The 23,452-nt window shown below is 41.7% G+C and overlaps 2 protein-coding genes across 7 annotated transcripts in view; one reads left to right on the forward strand and one right to left on the reverse strand.

The window, feature by feature from the left end:
- Positions 1 to 20,590, reverse strand: part of RRP1B (ribosomal RNA processing 1B) — a 37,450-nt gene extending 16,860 nt beyond the window's left edge. For 3 of the 6 annotated variants that reach the window (XR_010884456.1, XR_010884455.1, XM_067298180.1), the window contains exons 1-13: positions 20,415 to 20,590; positions 15,848 to 15,930; positions 14,857 to 14,914; positions 13,994 to 14,079; positions 12,838 to 12,899; positions 9,809 to 9,938; positions 8,223 to 8,287; positions 7,488 to 7,651; positions 6,772 to 6,866; positions 5,821 to 5,918; positions 4,958 to 4,977; positions 4,443 to 4,568; positions 2,910 to 3,655 (exon numbers count right to left, since the gene is read on the reverse strand). Coding sequence is in view for 4 of the 6 variants with exons in the window: in XM_067298180.1 (XP_067154281.1) it covers positions 2,910 to 3,655; positions 4,443 to 4,568; positions 4,958 to 4,977; positions 5,821 to 5,918; positions 6,772 to 6,866; positions 7,488 to 7,651; positions 8,223 to 8,287; positions 9,809 to 9,938; positions 12,838 to 12,899; positions 13,994 to 14,079; positions 14,857 to 14,914; positions 15,848 to 15,930; positions 20,415 to 20,547 (1,866 nt within the window). In the remaining 2 variants the exon portion in view is untranslated. Of the gene's footprint in view, positions 1 to 5; positions 1,039 to 2,909; positions 3,656 to 4,442; positions 4,569 to 4,957; positions 4,978 to 5,820; positions 5,919 to 6,771; positions 6,867 to 7,487; positions 7,652 to 8,222; positions 8,288 to 9,808; positions 9,939 to 12,837; positions 12,900 to 13,993; positions 14,080 to 14,856; positions 14,915 to 15,847; positions 15,931 to 19,813; positions 19,866 to 20,414 lie in introns of those variants that run through there. The other 3 variants (XM_067298196.1, XM_067298188.1, XM_067298191.1) reach the window with 3 other exon arrangements.
- A 2,520-nt stretch (positions 20,591 to 23,110) lies between these two features.
- HSF2BP (heat shock transcription factor 2 binding protein) overlaps positions 23,111 to 23,452 on the forward strand; it is a 31,397-nt gene continuing 31,055 nt past the window's right edge. Inside the window, exon 1 of the mRNA XM_067289756.1 lies at positions 23,111 to 23,268. Coding sequence (XP_067145857.1) covers positions 23,233 to 23,268 — 36 coding nt within the window. The 5' untranslated portion in view covers positions 23,111 to 23,232. The remainder of the gene's footprint in view (positions 23,269 to 23,452) is intronic.

The raw sequence follows: 23,452 nt of genomic DNA on the forward strand, positions 1-23,452 counted from the left end.
TGTAAAAGAAGAAAAGGAAGAAGTCTTCTCAGTACAAAGTACAGCAGCTAGCTATACCTAGTACAATGATTAAGGCTCAGAGCTTACCATCCATGGCTTCACCACAGCTGAGAACTAGCTGGTACTCACATGTGCTAATCTCCATGGTTAAATCTTAGGAATTAATTTTGCAAGTTAGCATGACTGAAATCACATATTTATTTTTCTTCCTATTCCAGCATATTTATTCCTGTGCTGGAATAGGAAGGCCATCACAAAGCAAGGAAGAAGGAGCCTGTAGAACATTTACATGGCCAATCAAGAGGGCAAACAGCTGTTTTCTTCATGCGCATGAGGCCACCTTATAATCATCCCAGCTCTCCTACATGCAAGTGCTGATGTTTCTTTTCTTGCCTTTAGGCAAGATCTCTTCTGCAATACCTCTGGATGGATAAGACAGGTGAACAAATCCAGCTTTAGACTGGGAAGGAGACTTTAAAAAAGTTACGTGGAATATGAGGTGTGTGTACACTCTCAGAAAACAAGCTAACATGCACTGCTGCCAGTTTGCTGCCCTCTCCTCAAGTTTGTACTGAGCATTGTCATTTAAAACAATTCTTTTCCCCAGCACAAGACAATTCTCAGGACCTGTACTGGCAGCACAAGTAATGAAATACACTGCTCCAGAGCTTTCCAGCCTGTGATCTGTGGGCCCTCAGATGTCTGCAGACTAGCGTGAAGGGAAGTTGTTCTACGCTTTACAGCAATCTACAGATTAGAAATTCCTAAAGCAGCCTGTAGCCATGCTTTGGAAAATGTCCAAGGCATACATATTCTTTCAATTTGAAAATCATTTCTGCTTTAAATAAGGCACAAGTCTCTTAACTTCCTTAGCGTAGCCTGAATTCTGGAGACAAATGTGAAATAACGATGAACATGTCTGATTTTTCTCCTCCTCAATATTGGAAGTTAATTCTTTGGGTGGGTGTGTTGTCTTGTGAAATCCAGAATCAAAACATGCCCCACATGTTTTCTGGGCAAGAGACCAACAGTACATAACTAAAACCAGAAAATAAAACAAATTATTATTTCTCAAGCAATGAAAAATTAGCAAAGACTAATTTCCTCCATATTTGTATGTTCTAACCTCTACCCTGCTCACTTTTTCCTTACACTAATACTCTCATTCCCATTCTGACTCAAATAACTTCCAGCTTTTTCTCCACGTCTCCAACCCCCAACACACACGCATACACACAGACATGCATACACATACACAGCTACCTGGACTGGGCAAGAGGCAGCGAATGCTGTAATGTCTTTGAAGTTGCATCTAGAGAGACTGGTCCACCAGCCTATGTGCTTACTGGCCAGCTAGTCAACAGACAACTGTTGGGGTCATGCAGCAGCCTTTCCCTCAGTGGCTATGCTAATTTGTTCCAACAACCGATTTGCCACAAAGCTTGCAGGAACTTGATCTTGAACCTACCATAGTTCTTTGAATCTGCTGGCCAGTTCCAGCCAAGTTTTACAAACAGGGATGGGGGTGGCATAATCATAATTTCTTAGAAACTAAGCTTTTATAGATAAAGAAAGAAGAGATATGCAACATGGGATATTTGGGCAACAGGAAACAAAACAGTTTGCACTTTGGAAGCTTTGCAGTGAGAAAAAGGCTGTTCGCTTGCTGGGGGGTGGGAAATGTTTCGAGTTTCTCCCTCTCAGTGCTTTATTACAAAAGCTAGAAAAATGACAAAATTATTTTAATATCACTGAGCAATGTTTCAAAATGCATTTTTCACCCTTGGAGGATCGAGTGGTTATATCAAGTTGATATAAGAGTCTGCACTACTTACCTAGCCATATAGTTTTAAACCTAAGCCAAACAGAGGTGAGTTGATTGGCTGCTTACATACACATACTTTTGCTATCTGACTTTTCAGTCAGAGGAAGATTGAGATGTTTTGTATACAGCACTTCATTTATGGTTTAGGAAACTTCTTTCCACCAACATGCGAATGTCAGCAAGACTTCCAAGAATAACTGATTCCCTAAACATTTTATGGTAAATATATACACCGAAAACGTAAAATTAAAAGAATTTCAGCGGCAGGATAGGGAAGAACCCCTGCACTCTCCATCTCAGCCACTCTACAAAAATACACTATGCAAAATGTTTTCTGGATGCGCAAACTGCTGAGCAAAACCAAGCTGCTGCTTCTCATTGCCAAGAAGAAAATGGGTATGCTAGGCAGGTGGGAGAAAAAACATAGCTTGCTCCCAAACTTCAAGACATTAATTTATGAAGAACACTACGATCAGAACTTCCTAGCAAAAAAGTGCTGTCTTTCTAAGAATTTGGAGCATTCATAAAAGTGAGCATACAACCACTGAAGGTCACCATACCATATTCTTTGTTCCCTCTTCACCCAAATACTTCCCTCAGACAGCATTAATAATTCCCTTAAGATGGAGAAGTGAGCTAGCGAGAGAAGTCACTATTTAAATTACAGAGGGTAATTTCACAAGGCACTTATACTAATCTGTGTTGCTGCTGAAAAGGAGTAACTGATGTTCCATCTTCCCATTCCCATCCTTGCATCACATGCCCTTGTGAACATGCAGTGAGCTCAGAGACCCAATACAAATGAAAAATTAACCCAGGAAAAAAGCCCCACACCCTAACTATAGTTTCAACTAGCTGAGTTCTTTTGGCTGAGCAGCTGGCACATGCCCAGGAGGGTGTAGAAATGTGGCTTTGGGCATGAATTTTTGGGGAACTGAGAGTCCATTTTTCTGGTGACACTGCAGGATAACATCAGCACACAAACAGCTCATGAAGCCCCATACTCACAAAGCTGAAGTCAAATTTGAAAACTGACCTGGCAGTTCATAAGGAAAGCAGAGAAAAATCAGATCTATCTACTTACCCCCTTTCTGCTTTTCTTGCATGCAATCTCAAGATTTCCATTGGCTTCAACAGAGCTTAGCATCTCTTTTACTTTTCTCTTCTTTTTCAGGGTTGCTGCTTTATGGCTGGAGACCTTGGTCCCTTCTAAACCACCTAGTTTTGCTTTTTTCTTCAATTTGACCTTTCTGGAGGGTACAGATTCAGAGTCCACGTCTCCTGACAGGGTCCCCAGCAAGCTCTCCTCGTTGGATTTCATGTCAGTCTGCTGCAACAGGGTATCACCATTCATTACGACAGTCCCTGCTTTCTGTTTCTTTTTCACAATCTTAGGAGTTAACGGTGTGACAGATGGGCTGGCATCCTCTGCCTCGCTGGCATTAGCTGGTCCATTTTGACACACTGGCTTTACAGGAACATTCTGCGCTTTTGCATTTATTTTCTTCAACTGAATCTTTTTATTCTGTTCTGTGTCAGTCGGACTGTCCTGCGCAGAGATATCGTGATCATCTCTGGTCTCAGTTGCTACATTTCTGGTCTCATTTGTCTTGTTTATTAGGGATTTCTTTTTCTTCCTTCCCTTGTTATTTTCTGGCACCCTTCCCCAGTTGGAAACGTTAGATCCAGATGTTTCAGTTATCCCCTCCTCACAATTTCCGTCAGCTGTGCTAGAATCAGCACTTGGACCGTCCCTCTTTTTCCTTTTTTTTCTCTTCTTCTGGGGAACTGACGCCTCCTTTGCACTTGATGTCTCTTGATCATCCTTCTCTGAACCCACCCCGAAAAGAACACCATGTAATGCAGATGTGAAAGACAAAGATACTTGCAGCAATTGAGTTCTATTCTAGTTTTTTTTTTAAATAGATGTACCATTTTCCCCACTATCAGCCAGTGCAACAGTTTTAATATCACAGCTGCTAAGAACTTTGCATTCCCCCCAAACCTTGCCTAATTCGTATTTTACTGATCTTATCTTGCCACAACTGATATCTAAGCCACTCCCTGTGGTAGCATTATTTTGTACAGTGATACTGCTACAAAAAGCTGTTATTACCAACTTGTTAAGTCAATCAGAAGGGCAACTCAGGAGTTCGGTAGTTTTGTGAGATATTTTGGGAATGTCTGGGCTCATGCCATGTCAGTAAAAGTCATGATAGCCTTAAAGGTGCTTCTCAGTAACTCTTTTCTGAGTCACCTTTCCAGAAACACTCCCAAATTCCTATATTGTAACAGTCACTCTATTTCAAGGAGACTGATGTGTTTCTGTGTACCTATAGTAAATGTAACTATTTGATGGAGTAATGCAAACAACTGCTTCCAATTCTGCCTTTGACTGTCATTTCTGAGGCAATTCTTGCCTCAAAGTCAGTGACAAGATTCCCATCACTTTCAAAGAGACCTTAATTTCACATTTAATCTTCACTGCTATTTGACAGAAAACAGCACATCCGGAATAACAGGTTATGCTTTCTTTAAAACAGTTGACATCTGATATATTGCCAAATTACACAAGTGGTTGCAGATCATCTCTCTTGAAAGATTGGCCTTGTCTTACCTTTTACTTTTTCCAACTTGTTTTTCTCCAAAGGCTTGAGAGTTTTTCTCTTTCGCTTTCCCCTACTGAACGTATCATCATCTTCATCTGTAGAAACATCTTCGGGAATATCTTGGGGGAAGATTCCTGTTGAGGAGAAAGGATAGAATATCTGAAAACCAATGGTATTTTCTATGTTGCTGTTCATATACGGCACAACTCCCAGGAAGAAAATCAACTCCATATTCAACCCAGTAGATACTAATACAAGTAATTCCTACTTTTTTTGAGTAAAACCAATTATCTCTCATTTAAGGGCAAAGTACAGAGTAGCTTGAATTGTGAAGGGAATCTGACCATCTCCACAAGAATGTGCAAGATGTGTCTTAGTGAGGTTTGGAAAAAAGCCCCTGATATCCTTAAAACACATCTTAAAAGAAAAAACAACAAAGATTTGCAATACACGTTGTATGGGGAGCATTACGTATCCTTTAATGAAAAGAAACTGTTGTTTCTGTATGCTGCTCAGTCCTTACCTTCCGCTAAATCCTGGAACCTGGAGGTAAGGCAGGAGAGAGAAAAGAAAAAACAAAACAGTATTACTGCTTTAGAACCAATTATAACACTAGCAGCACAGTGTCACTGTACTACTTAAGCTTTTGTTAAAATAGGAACAATACATTTTACACAGGAAGTTATAAGGAGCTCATTCCTGGAGAGAACTGCCTCAAAAACCCAAAAGCTCAACCCAAACCACTGAAACAGTCTCGAGAAAAGAGCAATTCAACACTTCTCCCGTATCTGCAACTTGTGTCACACACAGTCTAAGGTTGCATCCTGAGATACAAATCTACCCAGCGTAGATGTACCTGAGCTAGCTGCAATGTCTAGTACCAATAAGCAGCAGTAGCACAGGCTACAGATACCATATGCATGTTATCCAGCGCTGTGAGATAAGCCTGCCCCAATGCCACCTGTACTTGAGCTAGCAGTCATTGTGCACCACATACTACAGTCAACAGTTCCTTGCTCCTGTGGAAGGCAGCAAGCGTGGCTTGCCTGTTGAAGATGCGGAGGCTGGTTTATTTTTAAACACTTGTAAGTAGATAGGACCAAATGGTTCTCAGTGTATGGAACAAACCTAAAATTGGCATTGTTTCCAGAATTCCACAGAAAAAGTTACCCATACCAGATCTGTAAACATCTAGGATAGAGAGCTTGTTCTCACAGGGAATGCTTATTTTTAAGCAAACATACTGGATAGTTAATAGCTGGAACAGGACCAGAAAGCTTCTCTCAAACTTCCTGACATTACCAGGACAAGAGAGTGAGCAGAAAAAGAAGTCAAAGCTGCTTGGGACAAGCCAGCACATGCAAGGTGTATTTCAAAAGAACTCACTTTTTGACCAGCTTGTACAGACGCTTTCTGTTAAAGGCAGGTGTATTTTTCTTGCTCGCCAATTCAAAGAGTTTGTCAGCAACAGCTTTATAATCAAACTGTTGGAGGAAAGTATGATATGGCTTCTCTTAGTTAGCTTATCATGCAAGATAATGCAATGCAACTAATTTTATAAACATCTCAAATAGCATATGTATTTTGATAATTCTACTTACTTTAAACCCACCATATTTGTTTTCTGCCAAAATTTACATCCCTTTCACACACGTATACTGACTTTTACAGATAGTTACTTCATTTAACAGAACAGTGTAATTCAGTATTGCTTTCCCAAACATTACTAACTTGAATTCTCATTCAACAGAGAAGCCAGCCAATGTCAAAACTCCCCCAAATATTCAGTTAAATGTCGAATTTAAAGTATATCATGACCTAATTCTTGCTTAGAAGCTACAGAAGAAACATGAAGCATATCTGCTTGAATGTGTGTTTGCTCAGTGGATCCCTCAAAAACACTCCACTGCACTGTAAGTGGATCCAGAAGATACAAGTTACAATGCGTTGCCTTCTCTCCTATGCATGCCATCACCCAATACTTTTGCTGTTATTGTCAAGAAAACTTATGCTGACTGCTGGGCCACCAAGAGCGTGACTTGGCTTTTGTCATACATTTTTGAACTTCTTGAAGCAGGAAGTGACGGTGGGGCAAAAAAAGGTATGGGGAAAGAAAGAAGAAATCAGAATTTAGACAGGGATTTGTTTTCTTATAAACTACGCACAAGGAACATATTACATAAATACCACTTTATATGAAGGCAGAAGGAGATTAAAATTTCATAGTGTTATCTATCTTATTGTCTGATTAACACCCTTTATTTCTGTATCTCATGAAAGGGACAGAAAAAAAGAAAGGAGAGAGAGTACCATTAACAAAGAAAGCAAGCCACAAACCTGAAGAACAGGTCCAATACTGTCATCAGCATTTTCATAAACATTCTCTGAATTTTCAGAGCTCTGTGCTGATTTTCTCAACGAACTTCTGTCTGCTATTATAAAAAAGAGAATGAATTTTAATGTTGAGTTTGTAAGAACAGAGATAGCACTGTTCTCTGATAGACAGAACATCAGGTGTATTTTTCTTTACACTGTCTCTTGAGGCTAAACTCTTTTAGCTAACTTATGTCACCATTAAACTGAGAACAATTTATTTTCAGGGCCATTATACAATACACAACTGTGGCTTATCTGGGGGGTCTTCAAAATAATTGCGTCCGTGTCAGAGTATACCAGGATTCATAACCCTCCCATCCAGCCCATTTTTCTACTCTGTTAGAAAGCCAAAAACATGTTTTTTTTAAAGTCCTGGATATCTGAGAGCCAGAAGCCAGACTGGATTATCCAGCACTGCTACAGAAAGCAGATACTGTCTGGTTTTATAGAGACCACTAAGACTTTTGTAACATGTTCTTGTGAACTTGCTTTGTATGAATACACCTGAGGGGAAAAGAAGAAAACATAATTGTCCCTACACTACCTTGAACATGTGCTTGGCTGGTTCGGAGCAGAAACATTTTTTTAAAGAAACAGAACAGATTTTTGAATCCCGCCCAGTAGAAACAAGGCTATTTAAAAAAGCCCCGGTTCATTTTCTATCACTTCCTCCTCACCTTTGGGTGTAAACACCTTTTCATTTCCTTGTTCCTCTTCTTCAGACAGATCCTCCTCATCACTGCTGCTACTCAATTCTTTCATTAGGTCCTCAATGGCATAAGGTGACTGATCCACAATGACCTCAAAGATACCACTGGCCACGGCATGCATCAGGCGATGACTGTATCACAGGAGAACAGGGATGAGAGTGCAAAGGAAGAAACATACATGCCCTCCCTCCTCACATTTGAAAACTGGATGTTTCAGGACAAAGGGAAAGCAGTAAAAAGGAAGGAAGGGGGAGAGCATCTAGTTTTCCAGCTGAGTTTTCCAGCTGTAACAAGTGAACTTGTTACTTTCTAAACAGCAGTCCTTTAAATCCAAATAATCACTGCTGAGCAGTGGTTCTGCCCACGTTCCCCTCTTATGTTTCACTGTGTTTATAGGCTGCTCTGAATTACAGCTGCAACAACAGACACACTGACAAACTCAGTTGTCCTATGCATGTTAAAAAAATACAAACCAAACCAACAGAGGTTAAGAAGATTCTTACAAATCTACAAAGTTTATCTACAGCTTTGATAAACAAAAATTATCTTCAAATGATTGTTCACATAGTTATTAGAACCTCCTGCTTTCTCTACATTATGATGTTATATTATGGCTCTTCTTCAATCCATTTATTAACATAAGGAGAGGTATATGCAGAACTTCTTAATTCTTAAGAATATTTACCCTTTCACTAAACTTACTCCTTTGATTTGGCAGCAATTTTGCAGAAAGGTTCAATGAACTTTAGATTCTGGTCAGCCGTGAGCTGTATGATTAGAAAGAAAAAAAATAATTAATACAGTAAATATTACAGGTCCACTCAAATTCCTTGAAGATTTGGTGTAAGGGAATCTTCTCTGAGAAGTTACGTCAACATCTTGCAGCATACTGTCTCATTCCAGCTGACATAAGTGTTCAGTGACTTCTGCTTACCACTCTTACTATACCCACCAGATCTTCCCTAGAAGCATTATAAAAATGCTGACTGTTTTGAAAAATTTAATTTCCTGACTACAGAAATATAATGAAACTTCTTATCTCAGATATGGAAAAGCGAGGCAGAGAAAGCTTAAATAATGTGGTACTCTTTCACAAAGAAGGCCTGTAGCACAGACATGAATAAGACCTGGGTTTCTATTAACCTGCCAACTTGGACCAAAATACTGTCAGCTACAGTAGTACTAAAGATCCTTTCCTAAACTCAACTTATGAGCATAGGCTGGGATTTCAAAATAATCTGGGGGACTAAATTCCCTGGAACACTCTGAGTGGCTTAGTCATGGCATAAATCTTCTATTACTACAGGGCTGCAGAAGCTATCAGGGTTCCAGGTAAGGACACTTCTTTTGCGCAGACACCTTTCCTCCCACACTCCACAGCCACAAAAACTGCAGGGCAGGACCACTTGCAGTAATGACTGCAAAGATTATAAATGGAAAACTGCCAACAGTTCTTGCTAGAGATTGCATCAATCGCTAGGAGATGTGTTGGCAGTCCCACTCTCAAACAGCTGGAGAGAACAAGCAGAAGCCTGCATCTAAGCACACCTGGGCAGCAGACAGCTCACTCTAGTGGAGTAACAGAAGAAATACTCTCTGGAAGAAACTCAGCAGTGACAGCTACAGCAACAGGCTATGAGTTGCTGCAGAACTCTGCAGCACTGTAAGGTCAGCCAAAATTAAGGGCAACTATTTAATGGCAATTCAAAATAGAGAAAGACAAATGGCACCAAGATCTTCATATCAGCAAAATAAGTACCTGAATGAAGGGTAACTTGCTCAGTGCACAGGTCTGAAGCAACAGTGAGCAGATACTGAAAACTCTGAAAACTCACTTTCTTCCTCTATTTTAGAATCAGCCAAGAGCAGGCTTGATGTCAGTTTTTTGAAGGAGAGAAAAAAAAAACAACAAAAAAACACAAAAGCAAAGACTGGCAAACATGTTCACCCAAGGGAAAAGAGTCTGAGCCCTTTATTGAAGCAAACAAATGAGAATGGAAATAGAAAAAAGAAAAGTTTTACCAATCTCAACTTGGATCAGCATACCCATACTCATGACCTTATGGGAAACTTATGTTCTCACTGTCTAAGCTAAGATATACACTTAAAAAGCAGACAGACAAAAGTGAAAGCAGAGATTGTAATAAGTCACTTTCTTCATGCTTATCCAAAGTTACGTTATATTTAAAACTGTTAAACATACATGATGTAAAAATTATATTTCTTCCAAAATGACGCATGCCACATCTAACATTAATCAGGAAGAGAATTACAATGTGTGTTCTAACCTCCTTTGCACCAACTTTAGACAATTCATCCAGGTAGATATCAATGAAATGGAACTTTATCCCACTGGGAGCATCGCTTTCTGGGTCCATAACTTCTTTCATTAGCAGTTGCAGGAATGGTGCAATCAGACTGAAAAAAAAAAAGAAAAAAAAAAGGCAAAATTTTCAGTTCAATTGCTCAGGTTCTGTTCGCTTTAGAAACAGAGTCAAGTCATTCACAGTTTTAGCAGTTCTTTAAGATGGCTGTTCACCACCTGCAAGAAATAAAGACAAGGTTCAAACAAATTCAGCTACCAATTTTCACATCTTAAAAAAATATCCATCTGTAGTCAGAAGTCCCCATAGTCTAGATGATTTTATAACACCAGACAAGCCACTCAAAACAACTTTTTACACAGGTAATCTGCTAAGTTAAAGTTGCATGGTTTTAAAATTCACACTCTAATTTGGACTGAACTTAATTGTGCCATATAATTGACAGGTAGGCAAAAGGCTTTTGCCATTTGAACAGAGCATTCCTGAAGACACAGCTGTCCCATTCATCCTGATGGGCAGCACCCCCCACCCTCCCATTTTATGACATTATCTTCTTTTTGGCACACACCCAGCGGTTAAATTATAATATCAGTCCCTCTCAAACTCATTTCAACTGTGCAGACTTTACCTTTGTTAAAGCATGTTACCCACTGTCCCACAGAACAAAGCATTCCCATCATGGTTAAGGGGCTCTAGGCCATCCTTCCACTGAAGCTAGAATGGAGAAGGCCAGAGCAATAGGAGTCCCTCTCGGAGATTAGAGCTCTTCAGGCAGAGTGGCTCAAAGAGCAGGACAGGAAGTAGAAGAGAACAGAAAAGGAAGGAAGAGTATTTAATAGAACACCACGAAGCCAGGGCAATCAGTGTTGATGATTCAAAGGAGACGGAAAACTGTGCTGTAGCACGTGGATATGAACAGACTACTAGAAAAAGAACCACCTTAAAATACAACAATAAATGAAAAGCCCAGCTACTTGGTTAATACAGAATTTAAGTTGTGTGTACCTCAGGCCCTAACAGGAAAAGCAAATGCATCTGCACTTGGCTCTTCAAAAGAGTATGACATTATACTAAGCCATGTTAAAACAGGTCACAACCTCAGCATGATGGAGCTAGTGCTAGTACCAGAAAGGATTCCAAGGGGCCATAGTAAAACTTCAACAACAGAGAGACAGGCTGCTGTAACTTCAGCAGTTTATTTGCATACACTCTGCCTGCACTCATCTGGTAACGCAGAACCACATATGACAGAGAAAATAATTTGAGTAAGTTGGCAGAATTGGAATTGTCACGTGAGGAGCAAATGTATACTGAAGAACCAGACATCTCCCACAGAATCACAAGATATTTGGGGTTGGGAGGGACCTCTGGAGATCATCTGGTCCAACTCCCCGATCAAGCAGCATCAGCTAGAGCAGGCTGCCCAGGACTGTGCCCAGTTGGATTTTGAGTATCATCAAGGATGGAGACTCCACAACCTCTCTGGGCAACCTGTTCTAGTGTTCAATCACCCTCACTGTGAGGAAGTTTTTCTTATGTTCAGATGGAATTTTCTGTGTTTCAGTTTGTGCCCATTGCCTCTCATCTTGTCACTGGCCACCACTGAAAAGAGCCTAGCCCCATCCTCTTGACATCCTTGCATCAGATATTTACAAACACTGATAAGATCCCCCTAAGCCTTCTCTTCTCCAGGCTGAACAGGCCCAGCTCTCTCAGCCGTTCCTCATATGAGAGATTCTCCAGTCCCTTAATCATCTTCATGGCCCGTCTCAGCTGAGTGCTGAGTCATGTTGGCTGGGCTAAGGAAGATGCAGAAAGGGGACGTCTGTAGGCTGTTGTCCAAGGCATACAGAAGAAGAGACATATAAGAATTTAATGGGCCAGAGTGAAGTTGCTACATTTCACAAGCTTGAAGTGGTTTGTGCAATGCGGACTCAGTGTTTAAGCACGGACAGGTCCCAAATAGTGTGTCTGGCCTAAACACAAGATGCACTTTAGCCATGAGAAGGTCCAGCTGTGAACACATGTTCTAAAGAATCTGCAAAGTTAACATGTTACAGGCCCAATTCTTTCTGATATCTTGGAGCATGGTTCAAAGAATGCAGAATTTAAGTAGAACAGAGGGAATGGCATGTACTTCAACTTTGCATTCCTTTCTGTCTCCATGAAAATAAGTCTATATGCATTCCACATCCTAAAAGGCAAGAAAGGGATAACCTTACCACTAGGTTATCAAGCACTTTTTAATTAAAGACTTAAATCTCTTCATCAGTTTAAAAGCAGAGCAAGCTTAGAAATAGTACCAGAGCTCTAGAAAGAGCAATAAGACTGCAGTTACTTTCTATTTGACAGCACGCAGAAAAGATGCAAACAAAACCACTGACAAAGACAACTAATAGGAAGCCAGTTTACCATGAAGGAGCATCTCCCAGTTCTGTCTTATCAAAACACAAGTCATCATGATTAAGCACAGTAAAATACTCAAGTCACAGATGACAAGAAAAAGCAATACAACCACAAAAAATTTCTTTTCTGTATGTTCTGGGATGCAGATTTGCTGTCTAAGCTGTCTACAGATGATATACCACTGGTAGCTCTCCTAGCTAAGTCACTAAGATCTGGCAATCCCCATTATGCATTTGGAGATCTCAGATTTCAAGATTCCTTGGAATACTACATTACAAGCTCCCATGTTCAGGTTTTGCACAAATTGCTTTCTCAGATTCCTTACTGTGAAACACACACTTAATTGCTTAGGTGAATGTAAGAGTTATCAATTGTAGTGTATAATTAATTTAATAAAGTGTAACATCTGCTTTCTTTTTCAATTAGACAGCATAAGTGATGATCCAGACAGCAAATAAACTTTTGTGTTAAGACCTCCTGACAGCACCATCCACAGAAAAAAAAGGGCATAATAAATGAAAATATATCTGATAAAGGCAAATTGTGCAGCTTCTTTATGGTGCAATTACATTCAGAAATCTACTTACCTTTCATCCCATTCATTTCTTTTCAGCACTTCGAAGGATTGCCTCAAGATCATACGGATTAGCTGCAAATACAGAATTTGTTATAAATGTTCATGAAAACAGATAAAAGAGTTACTGTGACTGTAATATGAATATACTCCTTCCTAAAGATCTTTGAAGCACAAGATGGAAAGCTTCCTTACATGAATATTTTGACAGACTTGTCTGTCACATCAGGCAGAAGGACACTGTGAAGCTCAAAAGACAACGTGCTATTATCATATCCCAAGTCAAGCAAAATCAAAGACCATCTCTATCACACAGCTTTTTCCCGCTCCCATCATCCCGATTTCTGCATTAAGTGCTCCCAAATCTACAAAAATCACAATTTAAAGAAACTGGAAACAACAATACCTGTCAGAAGATAACAATAATCGTTTGCCTAAATGAACTGCAACTTTCACTAAGAGACAGCCATACATAAAATAGCTGCATTAAACTGACTCACAAAACACTTCACTTTTTGAAATACTTGGTTTCTGCTAACACTGAGAAACAAAATACAGCAGTGAAGATACCTGCAATTAACTTCTTTTAAAGAAAAAGATTAACTTGATTTTGTTATTTTAAAAGGCAGGTCTTCTAAGTTTTCTCTCACTGGTTTTACTATCTTTTTTTAATATAGTGTTTCCTACAGAAAGAATTCTGAAAGCTGAATGGATCTTAAGTGGATCTTAAGTGGTGAAGTGTTTTGGTTCCACTGACAATTACTTTATATCAGAGCTATCAAAAAGTCTGCAAACAGTCTGATCTAAATAATTGATGATGATGCAGTGTCCAATGACACCGTATTCATATGCAGCAAGGGCACTTACGCATGAAATCAGCTTCCTTTCCAAGTTTTCCCTATGGAAAGCAATGAGAAATACCACTATGGTATGAAGCAAGGCAACAAAAAAAAAAAAAAATCACTTGCAGCATGACATAAACTGTAATGAATTTTAGATTTGTGATGGTGAATGAAAGTTTTTAAAACAAGTATGTCTTGCAATGTGTCTTGAAGATAGCTACAAGTCTTTTGTTACAATATACATAAACACATGTACAGACAAAACTGCCTTCCAGCCCACCACCACTATTTATACCAGAAAAGATCTAAAAAAAGAGTTAGCATTACCATATAGTACTTATCAAGACGCAGACTGTCTATCCCATTCCATTCACGGTTCATAGTTTGCCAGAAGGTCTGAATGAACAGGTGTTCTATAAGAGAACCAAAAAACAAACAAAATAAGAAAGGTCATGACCAAATCCACATGCCTGGCACAAAGGTTTCTTTTGCTAACATAAAAGAATCTCAGGAAAACTTCAACCTGGAAAAGAGCCACATATCCCTAATGATTTGCCTACGGACTGAGCTAGAGGTGTGGGAAGACATGCTTGAAACAGTTGCAAGGACAGGTTAATTAAACTTCAGAACAATGTAAGAAAAGGCACTCTGCTACCTTCAAAACCAAGTGTAATTACAGGGACAGTTGAAGTAACACAAATCACCAAGACTGAGCTTTGTATATATTTGGTATTACATCTCCACAAGGTAGATCATCACATCAATTCTGCACTGATTTCACCCATGCTAGTTTTGGCATTGATTAAGCACTACATTTGAAGCACAATTTGAACACTACGAGCTTAACACCTAAACAAACAAGGTTGTTTTTGAGTAGGAAGTAGACAGAACAAATCTAGATCGGGAAAGTAAGGGGACAACTTTACTCTGCTATCCACCCTGCAAAGCCTGAGCTTTATCATGCTGGAGACACAACCCTTACCCTGCAACAACCAGAAACAAACTGCATCTGAACCAGAGCCTAGATGCTTCCTTTAATGCAGTCACATGTATTGGTTTGACAACAAGCAAAGAAAAAACAAAGAATCACTCATATCTGTCTGTCTCTATTCTGGCACTGTGACAGCGGACTCAAAACCTCCAACCATAAAAGCATGTTGAGAAAAAACAGATAATGAAATAGTACTTACGAGCCTCTGTATTCTGAATCACATGGATAAGCTGTGAGATATTATTTGCTAGTTCCTCCTAAATGCAAATAAATATAGTTAGTATAGCATGTTTCAGAGCTTGGTCTCCTCATCAAACATACAACCAAAACCAAGAAGTATGAATGTGAGAAAACACCCCCTAAAATTAAAACTATTTCTGAACAGTTGCTTTAGTACTGTAGCAATCCTTCCACTGGGATCAGGTTAGTTGGAAAAGAAGATTCAAGTGTATGAAGCCCTGTTCATTCATCTCTGCACAAATCATCTTTTTGATGGCAGGAAAAAAATAAATTAGGTGGAGAATAACTCCATGTATTTGAATTTACAAATGATGTAAAACTTTAGCGGCACTGTTTACATATAGCTTATTCATATGTAGAGCTCTCTGTGGTTTTTATGAGATAAACTTTGTTCAAGCAAATGGACAAGCAATTTGAAAACTGATTAAGTGAGGCTGCTAAGATTTGGAAAAATTTTGTACTCCAGAACTGGTATCTTTTGAAGTAGGGTGACAAACTGGGAGAGGGCACAAAAAGTTGGTAGTAAATGAAGCACTACAAAACTCTTCGTACTGACGTTCTTTCATTTTCTTGAAAGTGAAAAACTTTTAAAGTAGGCTCACTAAAGGTTGAGCATATGCTGCAGGTGCAGTTGAGGGCAACATGTTATTATTGCTCCCATTCCATCAAAACAATGTGCAAAACAATGTATATCTCACTTCTGGTTTTGGAAGGTAAACACCTCCCCCTTCCTTTGAAAGGCTGATTCCAAACACCATGCCATTCAGGCTTCTGTTCCAGTGGTGAGGATCACTGCGTTACAGTCACCTCTCTCATGCATGTCACACCTGAGTGACAGGCAAAAAAACTGAGCAAGACTCACTAAGGTCTTTTTCAACATTCTAAATTACTACGTCTCTGCAGTATATTCTAGAAGAGACTCACTCAGGCAAATATAAAACCAATTATACCTGTAGCAGAGGTTTATCTTGCATCCACATACAGTAGAACAGTCCCTTCCATATTTTTAGCAGTTCTTCCTGGCTGAAGCCACCTACGGTGCAGAAGAAGTCTGAATAAAAAGACAAATCCCACATTTCCAGCAATATATTTTCAAGCAGTTCTCTCCATTTCCTGCTATCCTCTTCATTTTGTTTTACTCTCTTGGGCTGTGAGAAGACTGATTGGAAGGCTACTTTGTGTAGTTCAGTGATCCCATGCCTTTAAGCATCTATCTTGTATCATAAGTAACAAAGGTTTTGAAGAAATCACATATGAGATGAACACTAGGCAATTCTGATAAATCTCTGCTAGCTCAGCCTTGTTTCCTCTGATATATTTTTAGCACCAAGTCAGAGCGTTATTTTTAATGAGGGCAACATATCTAGTTTTACATGAGAGGACATGTGCAATCCTGGGATAGTAACTGATTTAACAATGCCTTTTTTCCCCTTTTCTTTCTCTTTCTTTTTTTTCCCTTTTTTTTTTTTTAAAGTCTCACTTTACTACTAGTCTTGTCCTTTACTAGGGGCATCTTCTGACAAAATAAAACTTCTGAAAATCAACAAACTTCCTTCTGTATTAAATTAAGATGCATAATCAAAGAGTCTAAGCATCTGTAATGAAAATATTCTCATTAATGGTAGCCTTGAGGTACGGTATCACCTCAATTTTAACAGCAAATATTTTTTTCAGTATTACCAATGTAAGAATTCCATTCTTGTCAAAAATCGTACATTAGAGAAGGAAAGATTAACATGGAAAATAAAAGTTTTACTATCAGTAGCAGCTGCTGAAGAATGTTTTAAAGACTAGAGTATTAACAATGCCAAATACAGTTCTGAGAGGTAAAATTATAGCAGCATATAAAGTAGCCACAATAACCTACTAAAGCTATTTTCAAACAATGGCCTGTTGAGTACTTTAAAGTAATTTCAAGAAAATCATTTAAAAAAAGGTAACTATCTTCAGTAAGCTGAAATTTGCTCCAAGATGATCAGGGGTCTGCCAGTCAAGAAAAAAAAAAGACCTATTGCTAAGTCTAAATTGAGTACCTCCTCCTGGGACTAAGTCATTTGCAAGCAGTTATCACTATTTCATCATTCTGTACTCAGACAAAAAAAACCAACGTAAACATATGTTGCTTTAACAGCTTACAATCAGGCTTAGTTAAAAAGATCGGAAGTAAAACCGGGTAAAGGAAATATGCAAAATGCTACATAGGAAGTAATATGTACTTTAAGTATTAATTATAACATTACTAATAAATCTAAGTTGAACTTAAGATTAAACATTATGCAGATCTGATTCACTGATTTAATATTAATAAAATTTATTAACAGCTATACGTGCAACACACGTAGCAATAAGAGGAAGGCTTAACTTCATAGACAGCATAACTCTATATAGGCATTAGGCTCATGTCCAGAAGATGCCAGCTGCTGTCTATAAAGAAGGCTGAAGAGGATTTCTTGTCTAGGGAACACAGACTTCCACGGGGTCATTTTTCATACACTGAAGGCTTTATTTATTTATTTAAAGTTTCCAGGGCAGCCCTTTGTCCAATTGGCAAAGGACACTGATCTAATGTTCTAGAGTAAGTTTCTTATCCTAATCACTCAAAAAGTACTTTCAAGACTTTATTTTCCATTTTTTGTGCCCTGCTGCCACCACCCCCAACAGGCAAATAATAATCATTCAAGTGGGGTTATTTTATAACCTCAACCTATTATATTAGCAACCATACCATGCAAAACTGAAGGTCCTCTTTAGCTCAAAGCTACTTTGAGAAAGATACTGGTTTTAACACTTGGATTGTAACTCTGTTCCTATCTATAGCCAGTGAGGGCTTGCATCAGCAATGTTACAACCAACCACTGAAGACATGCGATGCTAATTCAAGCCTTCCTATCTTTCTTCTTTGGGAATTATGCTATTTTGACATTGCTATAGTTAAAACTGCTGCAGTTTTTCCTACTCTAGATAATCTCCAAGAGTCATATCTACAAGGGCTCGTTTCAGTGGAAATGACATACTTATATCCTTTATGGATCTAGGCCCAAGTAAATGCAGCCCTGTCAAATAGGAAAACACCTAATGATCTTTCCTATTTTATTAAAGCTCTTCAGTTACTATTCTCTCACCAGTTCATTTACTGATGCCTCTATAAAGATACAAGAGAATGTGACCCTCCACTTATCAGCCAAATATAGCTTCTTTTTCAAGGTAAGTATTTTTAGAAGAATGAGTTAACAAGAAAAAAACAAAAGGAACAGATTAAGTAAAAATGTACTCATCCAAGTTCACCTGCACACACAATGGTTTCAGTAGCTTTATGCTTTCTGCAGAATGTAACTTTTTGTTTAAAAATCAAGGAGGCTTTAGCTCTTCAAAGAAGTTTCCCCAACATGACCTATAATGCAAACATAGCACAGACCATACTGAACAGGCAGGAAGAAAGCCTGCCAAGGGTTATGAAAAATCTCACTGAGGTGAATGTCACCAGTAACATGTCCTTGATTGTTCATGTTAATTTTGGGAACCTCACCTCTGGCAGAATGCTGCATAGAAATAAGTCTGCTGATTCAAAGATTACTTTAAAAAAAGCCTCTCTCCTGAACATAGGGCTTCTTTCCCAAGTCCAAAGAAGATAACCACTGTTTTAATGATATTAGTTTGAAGTGTACATAAAAGCAAATAGATTTAGGAGCACTGCAAATTAATCACCCTGGTTTCCTACTCGTTTGCATTTCATGGTGAGTAGACTTTAATATGCAAAAAGTTCACGATCTAACTGACAATTTCCCGGTGGTGGTTTCCCAGTATGTTAGGGCATTAGCTTACACTGCAACCTTCTCCCTCAGTTAGGATACCTATAAAGGGACTCTCCCCACCACCTGGCAGGCCACTTCCACAAACTTATATAGGAATCCGCACTTGCACTTTGCAATGAGATGCACAGAGCACTATTGAATATGCAAAAGCCACACCCATCTTAGGAATTTTCCAGAACCAAAAATAGCTGAAAGCTCAGAAAATGCTTGGGAGAAATATGATGTATGTTTTACTGGCTCTTACTATTCCCTACACATTCCCTAGATTTATGATTACTGTCAGATATGGGATAATGGACTAACTGGTCCTCTGGCCTGACCCAGTAAGGTTATTCTAATGTACTCTTGCCTCTGTCAAATGTGGCTGAGATCAGCCAATGGGTCAAATATTATTTGGAAAGGGAAGAGGGCAAAGGGAGGAAATAACCTATAGCCCCCAGTGGCTTTGCAAGGAATTAACTTGGGTTCGAGCAGCCTTCTAGTTTCAGTTTAGCTCTTGGGGTGCCAGGCTGGCTTCCGCAAATCTAACGGAGCATGTATGTGTACATCTCAGTACCACGTTCCCAAATACTGTGGGAAGGTTTACTAGGTCAGACACAGTGCTCTGCAAATGCACATAATCAGTTCAACTCCCACATTGCACCCAGTCTGCAACACAGTGTGCTGAAGAACACAAACCAGAAAGCTCAATCTCTTGGACATCTCCACGCTGTGCTCCCTATCACTGCAAAAGAAGAGTTTACTGATCTGGATCCATGCATTCACACAGTGCTATGACTGACCTCATGAGCCTGCTATAGGAGGCATCCTACTTTGCAGAGTGCTTCAGACTAGCAAGGCCAAGGCCAGTAAGCCTAGCTAGACCCAAGCTGTCCTGGTTCTAAGGCAGCAGTACAGAGCTATGCGAAAGCTAATAAACCTTGCCATAATAATGCTATCGATACCACGGATATGGAGATAACAGGCAACCTGGCTAATCTTAACAGGTAACTATGAATTTCTTGCAATTAAACAACAACTAAAACCTTTCTGAGCTTCCCCCCCCACCAATTCCCTGCAATGCTGCTGAATCCCAGCTAAAAAAAAAAGCAGTCACTGCCTCACCAGTCAGTGTAGCACTGAATAAAGCTATCCACTCCATGCACCGGGATTGTTTCAATCCGGATCAGCTCACTGCATTTACATCCTGTTCCCGTGAATGCGTGGCCTTGAGCTGCATCGCTCTGCTCCTGGCGACGTCCACGCTGCCACCAACACTCCCCTCCCCGCCAAACCGTCCTCCCCGGGCCCGCCGGCCCGCCCGCGGCCAGCGCGGGGAAACCGCGTGAGTGAGGACCTGAAAGTCCCTGCCCTGCTCGGGGCTGGCGGTAATAACGCACTCGGCGCTTGCGGGTTCACCGCCGAAAATGCCTGCTGTGATAAAATACACGCGTAAAAGTTAAAAAAGATAAGTTCAAAAAAAAAAAAAGAAGAAGAAAACTAGCGGCACTGTGGTGACAAACCAGACCCCGGAAGGCAGGAGGCAGCGCCCGGCCCTCCCTCCACACGTGCTTCCCCCCCTGCCCATGCCGGCACGTTTCAAACAGGCGCCGCTTCCCCTGCAGCACCACCGGCCCCGGGCAGCGCCCCCGGCCCCGGCCCCGCACCCCGCCACCCCCAGACCAGGCCGGGCCGGGCCGGGCCCTGCCCGCAGGACGGGCCCTACCGGCCGGGCGCTGCGTCCGGACGCTGATGTAGCTCCGCAGCTTCTTCACGGCGCGGTCGCGGACGCGCTTCTCGTTGGCGGCCAGCCGCTGCGCGAACTGGATCTCGGGCGCCTGCAGCGCGGCGGGAGCCATGGTCCCCGCGCCCCGCCGAGACCGAGGCCGAGACCGAGGCGGAGGCGACGGCCGCCCCTCCTCCCCTCCCCTCCCCTCCCCTCCCGCCGGGCGCCGCCCGATGGCGTCACCCGCGGCCCCGGCGCACGCCGTGCGCGTCTGCGCGCCGCGGCGGGAGGGGACCGGGGCCGGGGCCGGGGCCGGGGCCGGGGCCTAGGTCCCGGTGCTCGCCCGGGCTCTGGCGCGAGGGGGGGACCCGCACGCCGGAGGCCCGGCGGGAGGTCTGGTGGTGCACAGGGCAAGCCGGGCAACCCAGGGGCCCCGCGCGCCAGGGAGTTTCGAGGCTTGTATTTCTGGCACCCCCCAAATCCAGTGTTTAAACATGCAGAGCAGGCTCACGGCGAGCTACGATCAGCCATCTGCAACACGGATACGGCGTTCACCTTTTCCTCCGTTGCAAACGGAGGTACTACAATGGCAGAAAAAACAGGCCACGTGCAGTGAGCGGACCTGTGCTGGTAGAGCTTTTCTGCCTGCATTTCCCCAACAGAAAGTGTGGCAAAACCAAGAACTCTGAACTCTTAGTGCAGTGACTTACGCACTCAACCTCTTTGTCTCATAATGCTATAATACCTTTCAAATTCAAAACATTTAAGGAGTGGCAAATGGACTCTATACAAAGGTAATAGTCTATCTAAAAAACACTGACTGAATCCTCTCCTATTCCTGCATTCAACATGATATCTTTCAACAGTAAAGTCTCAAAAAGTTTGTAACTGGTTTATCATAAATATCAGCACTCTCAAAGAAACAGAGATGCCAGATGTCTTTTCCCAGACTCTTTAAATATTCAACCAGATGCACATTTATACTGAACTATATTAAAAAACAAAGTATTCAAGCCTTTTTGAAGAATTAAAATGTTTGGGAGTGTGAAAGATCAAAGATCTTGAGGATGATCGACAATGAAAGATCAGTTTCACAGATGACTGCTTAAATGTGTCTCTGAGGAGATAAGGCAGCAGCAAGGTATTTTTACTCAACTGGACCTAGTTTTGCAGTGAGTTTTGTTAACCTGGGCCTTAGTGCTAGACTGCGGCCAATGTGAAGCTGGAAGCTCCGGTGCTTGTAGTAACAAGAAACATTGATCTCAGATCTTACAAAATGCTTTCACATCTTTAGCACAAATTTGTTTATAAAAACAGTGTGTTTAAGTGTGTTATATTTACTATAAATTAAATTTCTAGGGTCAGTAAAAATTAAAGTGGATGTTTTCTAAAGTTTTCTTACTCTGTCCGCTTGACAATGCTTTGCATGTAGTTGGATAGACCCCCAGTTCTTCAAGCTGTTCCACATGCTCCAGTTCCTGTGTCAACACGAAGCCTATTTGCTTCAGAAATGCACAGTAGATCAGCCATGCAAATTTCCTCCCTTATCTACTGTTTGTGTGATATTTTTCAAAAGCAACAGGAAAGCAAAATATCTTTTTAATGACAGAAATTCATGGACACAAAATGTCCCAGAGCAGAAGCAGTATTTAAGAAAACTTGTATGCTTTTTAAAGCTTGACTGTAGTGTAAAGTGACAGCATCTGTACAACTTCCAGTGAAAAAGTTTCAGGCAAAAAGCATAATAGTGTTCTTCATTCTGCCAGGCTTGTACCTGCTCCCTGGAGGCAGCGGGGCTAGGCCCTGGCAGCCAAATTAGCGTGCCTGCCTCATGTTCCTTAGGGAGCATCTGGTCTGTGCTGCTCCCTGGCAGCATGGTACAATATGCCTGGTTTTTGTCACCACAAAAATAGCCAAAGGCAGGGAACGTCAGTGTTCAGACTATTTCCTGTATTTACTAGCAGTGTGAGAAAGTGGCAGACTTGTCAGTATTTAAGTTAGTCAGGACCAGAGCGTGCTTCAGAGTGGTATTTAGAAGCTGGACAAACAGGCAATGAGACAACAGTGAATATCCGTGTTGTAAATGCAGAAGGAGATCATACAAACTCAGCATCTTATGGAACGGCAAATTATCTGTATCAGCTAAGGAAGAAGACACGGACATCACTGTGAACAGTTTAACAGCTCTTGCTGCTCAGTGCTCAGGAGCATCTAAACAAACAAGATGTTCAGACATGTAAAGAAAGGGATAGAGAAAACCATGGAGAATATGATAATGTTTATGTATAAAGCAGTCTGGTCAGAAATATTGTGTATGGGACTGCGATCTCAAAAATATATAGCAGAAGATACTCAAGGAATGACAAAAAAAAAAAAAAAAGTGGGTGCAACAGAAGCAGTCTCGTAGAAGGGACTGGCAAGACAAAACTTGCCACCGTAGGACAAAGGTTAAGTAAGAAGATCATGATGAAAAAGTGAAAGCATGAGTACGAGCAGTGAAGGCGAATTAGAGCCTCCCTGTCCCATGGCTCAAGTGACTCTATGTAATTGGTAGCTTAAGTAGGAAGGACAGCGCCGTTTCACGCAGTGAGGACTTAAGGCTGAACACCTTAACCGCCTGCAGTGCCAGGCGCCCCGGCGGCCGGGAGCACCGCAGCAGGCCCTGCCGCCCTGCTCCGCTCCGCCGCGGAGCCCCCGGCCGCCCCAACCGCCACGCCGGGCACGGCGTCGCGGGGAGGGGGGGGAGCCTTGCGCAGCGCGACGTCACAGCCCCCCTCCCGCGCGGTCTCCCGCCGCGCGCGAGGCGGCAGTTGGCGCGATGAGGCGCCGCGCGGGCCTGGCGGGCGAGGCGCAGGTAGCGCGCGCGGGCCGCGCCCTGCCCGCGGCCGGGGCCGGGGCCGGGGCTGGGGCCTGGGCCGCCCCGGGGAGGGAGCGCTGCGCGGCGGCCGGGGCTGGGTGCCGGGCCCGAGGGGGCGATGGCGAGGACGACGCTGCGCAGCCGAGCCCCCCGGCGGAGGGGGGAGGCCCCGCTGGGTGCC

This window comes from Apteryx mantelli, chromosome 1 (assembly GCF_036417845.1).
Source record: "Apteryx mantelli isolate bAptMan1 chromosome 1, bAptMan1.hap1, whole genome shotgun sequence".
Taxonomy (NCBI): Eukaryota; Metazoa; Chordata; class Aves; order Apterygiformes; family Apterygidae; genus Apteryx; species Apteryx mantelli.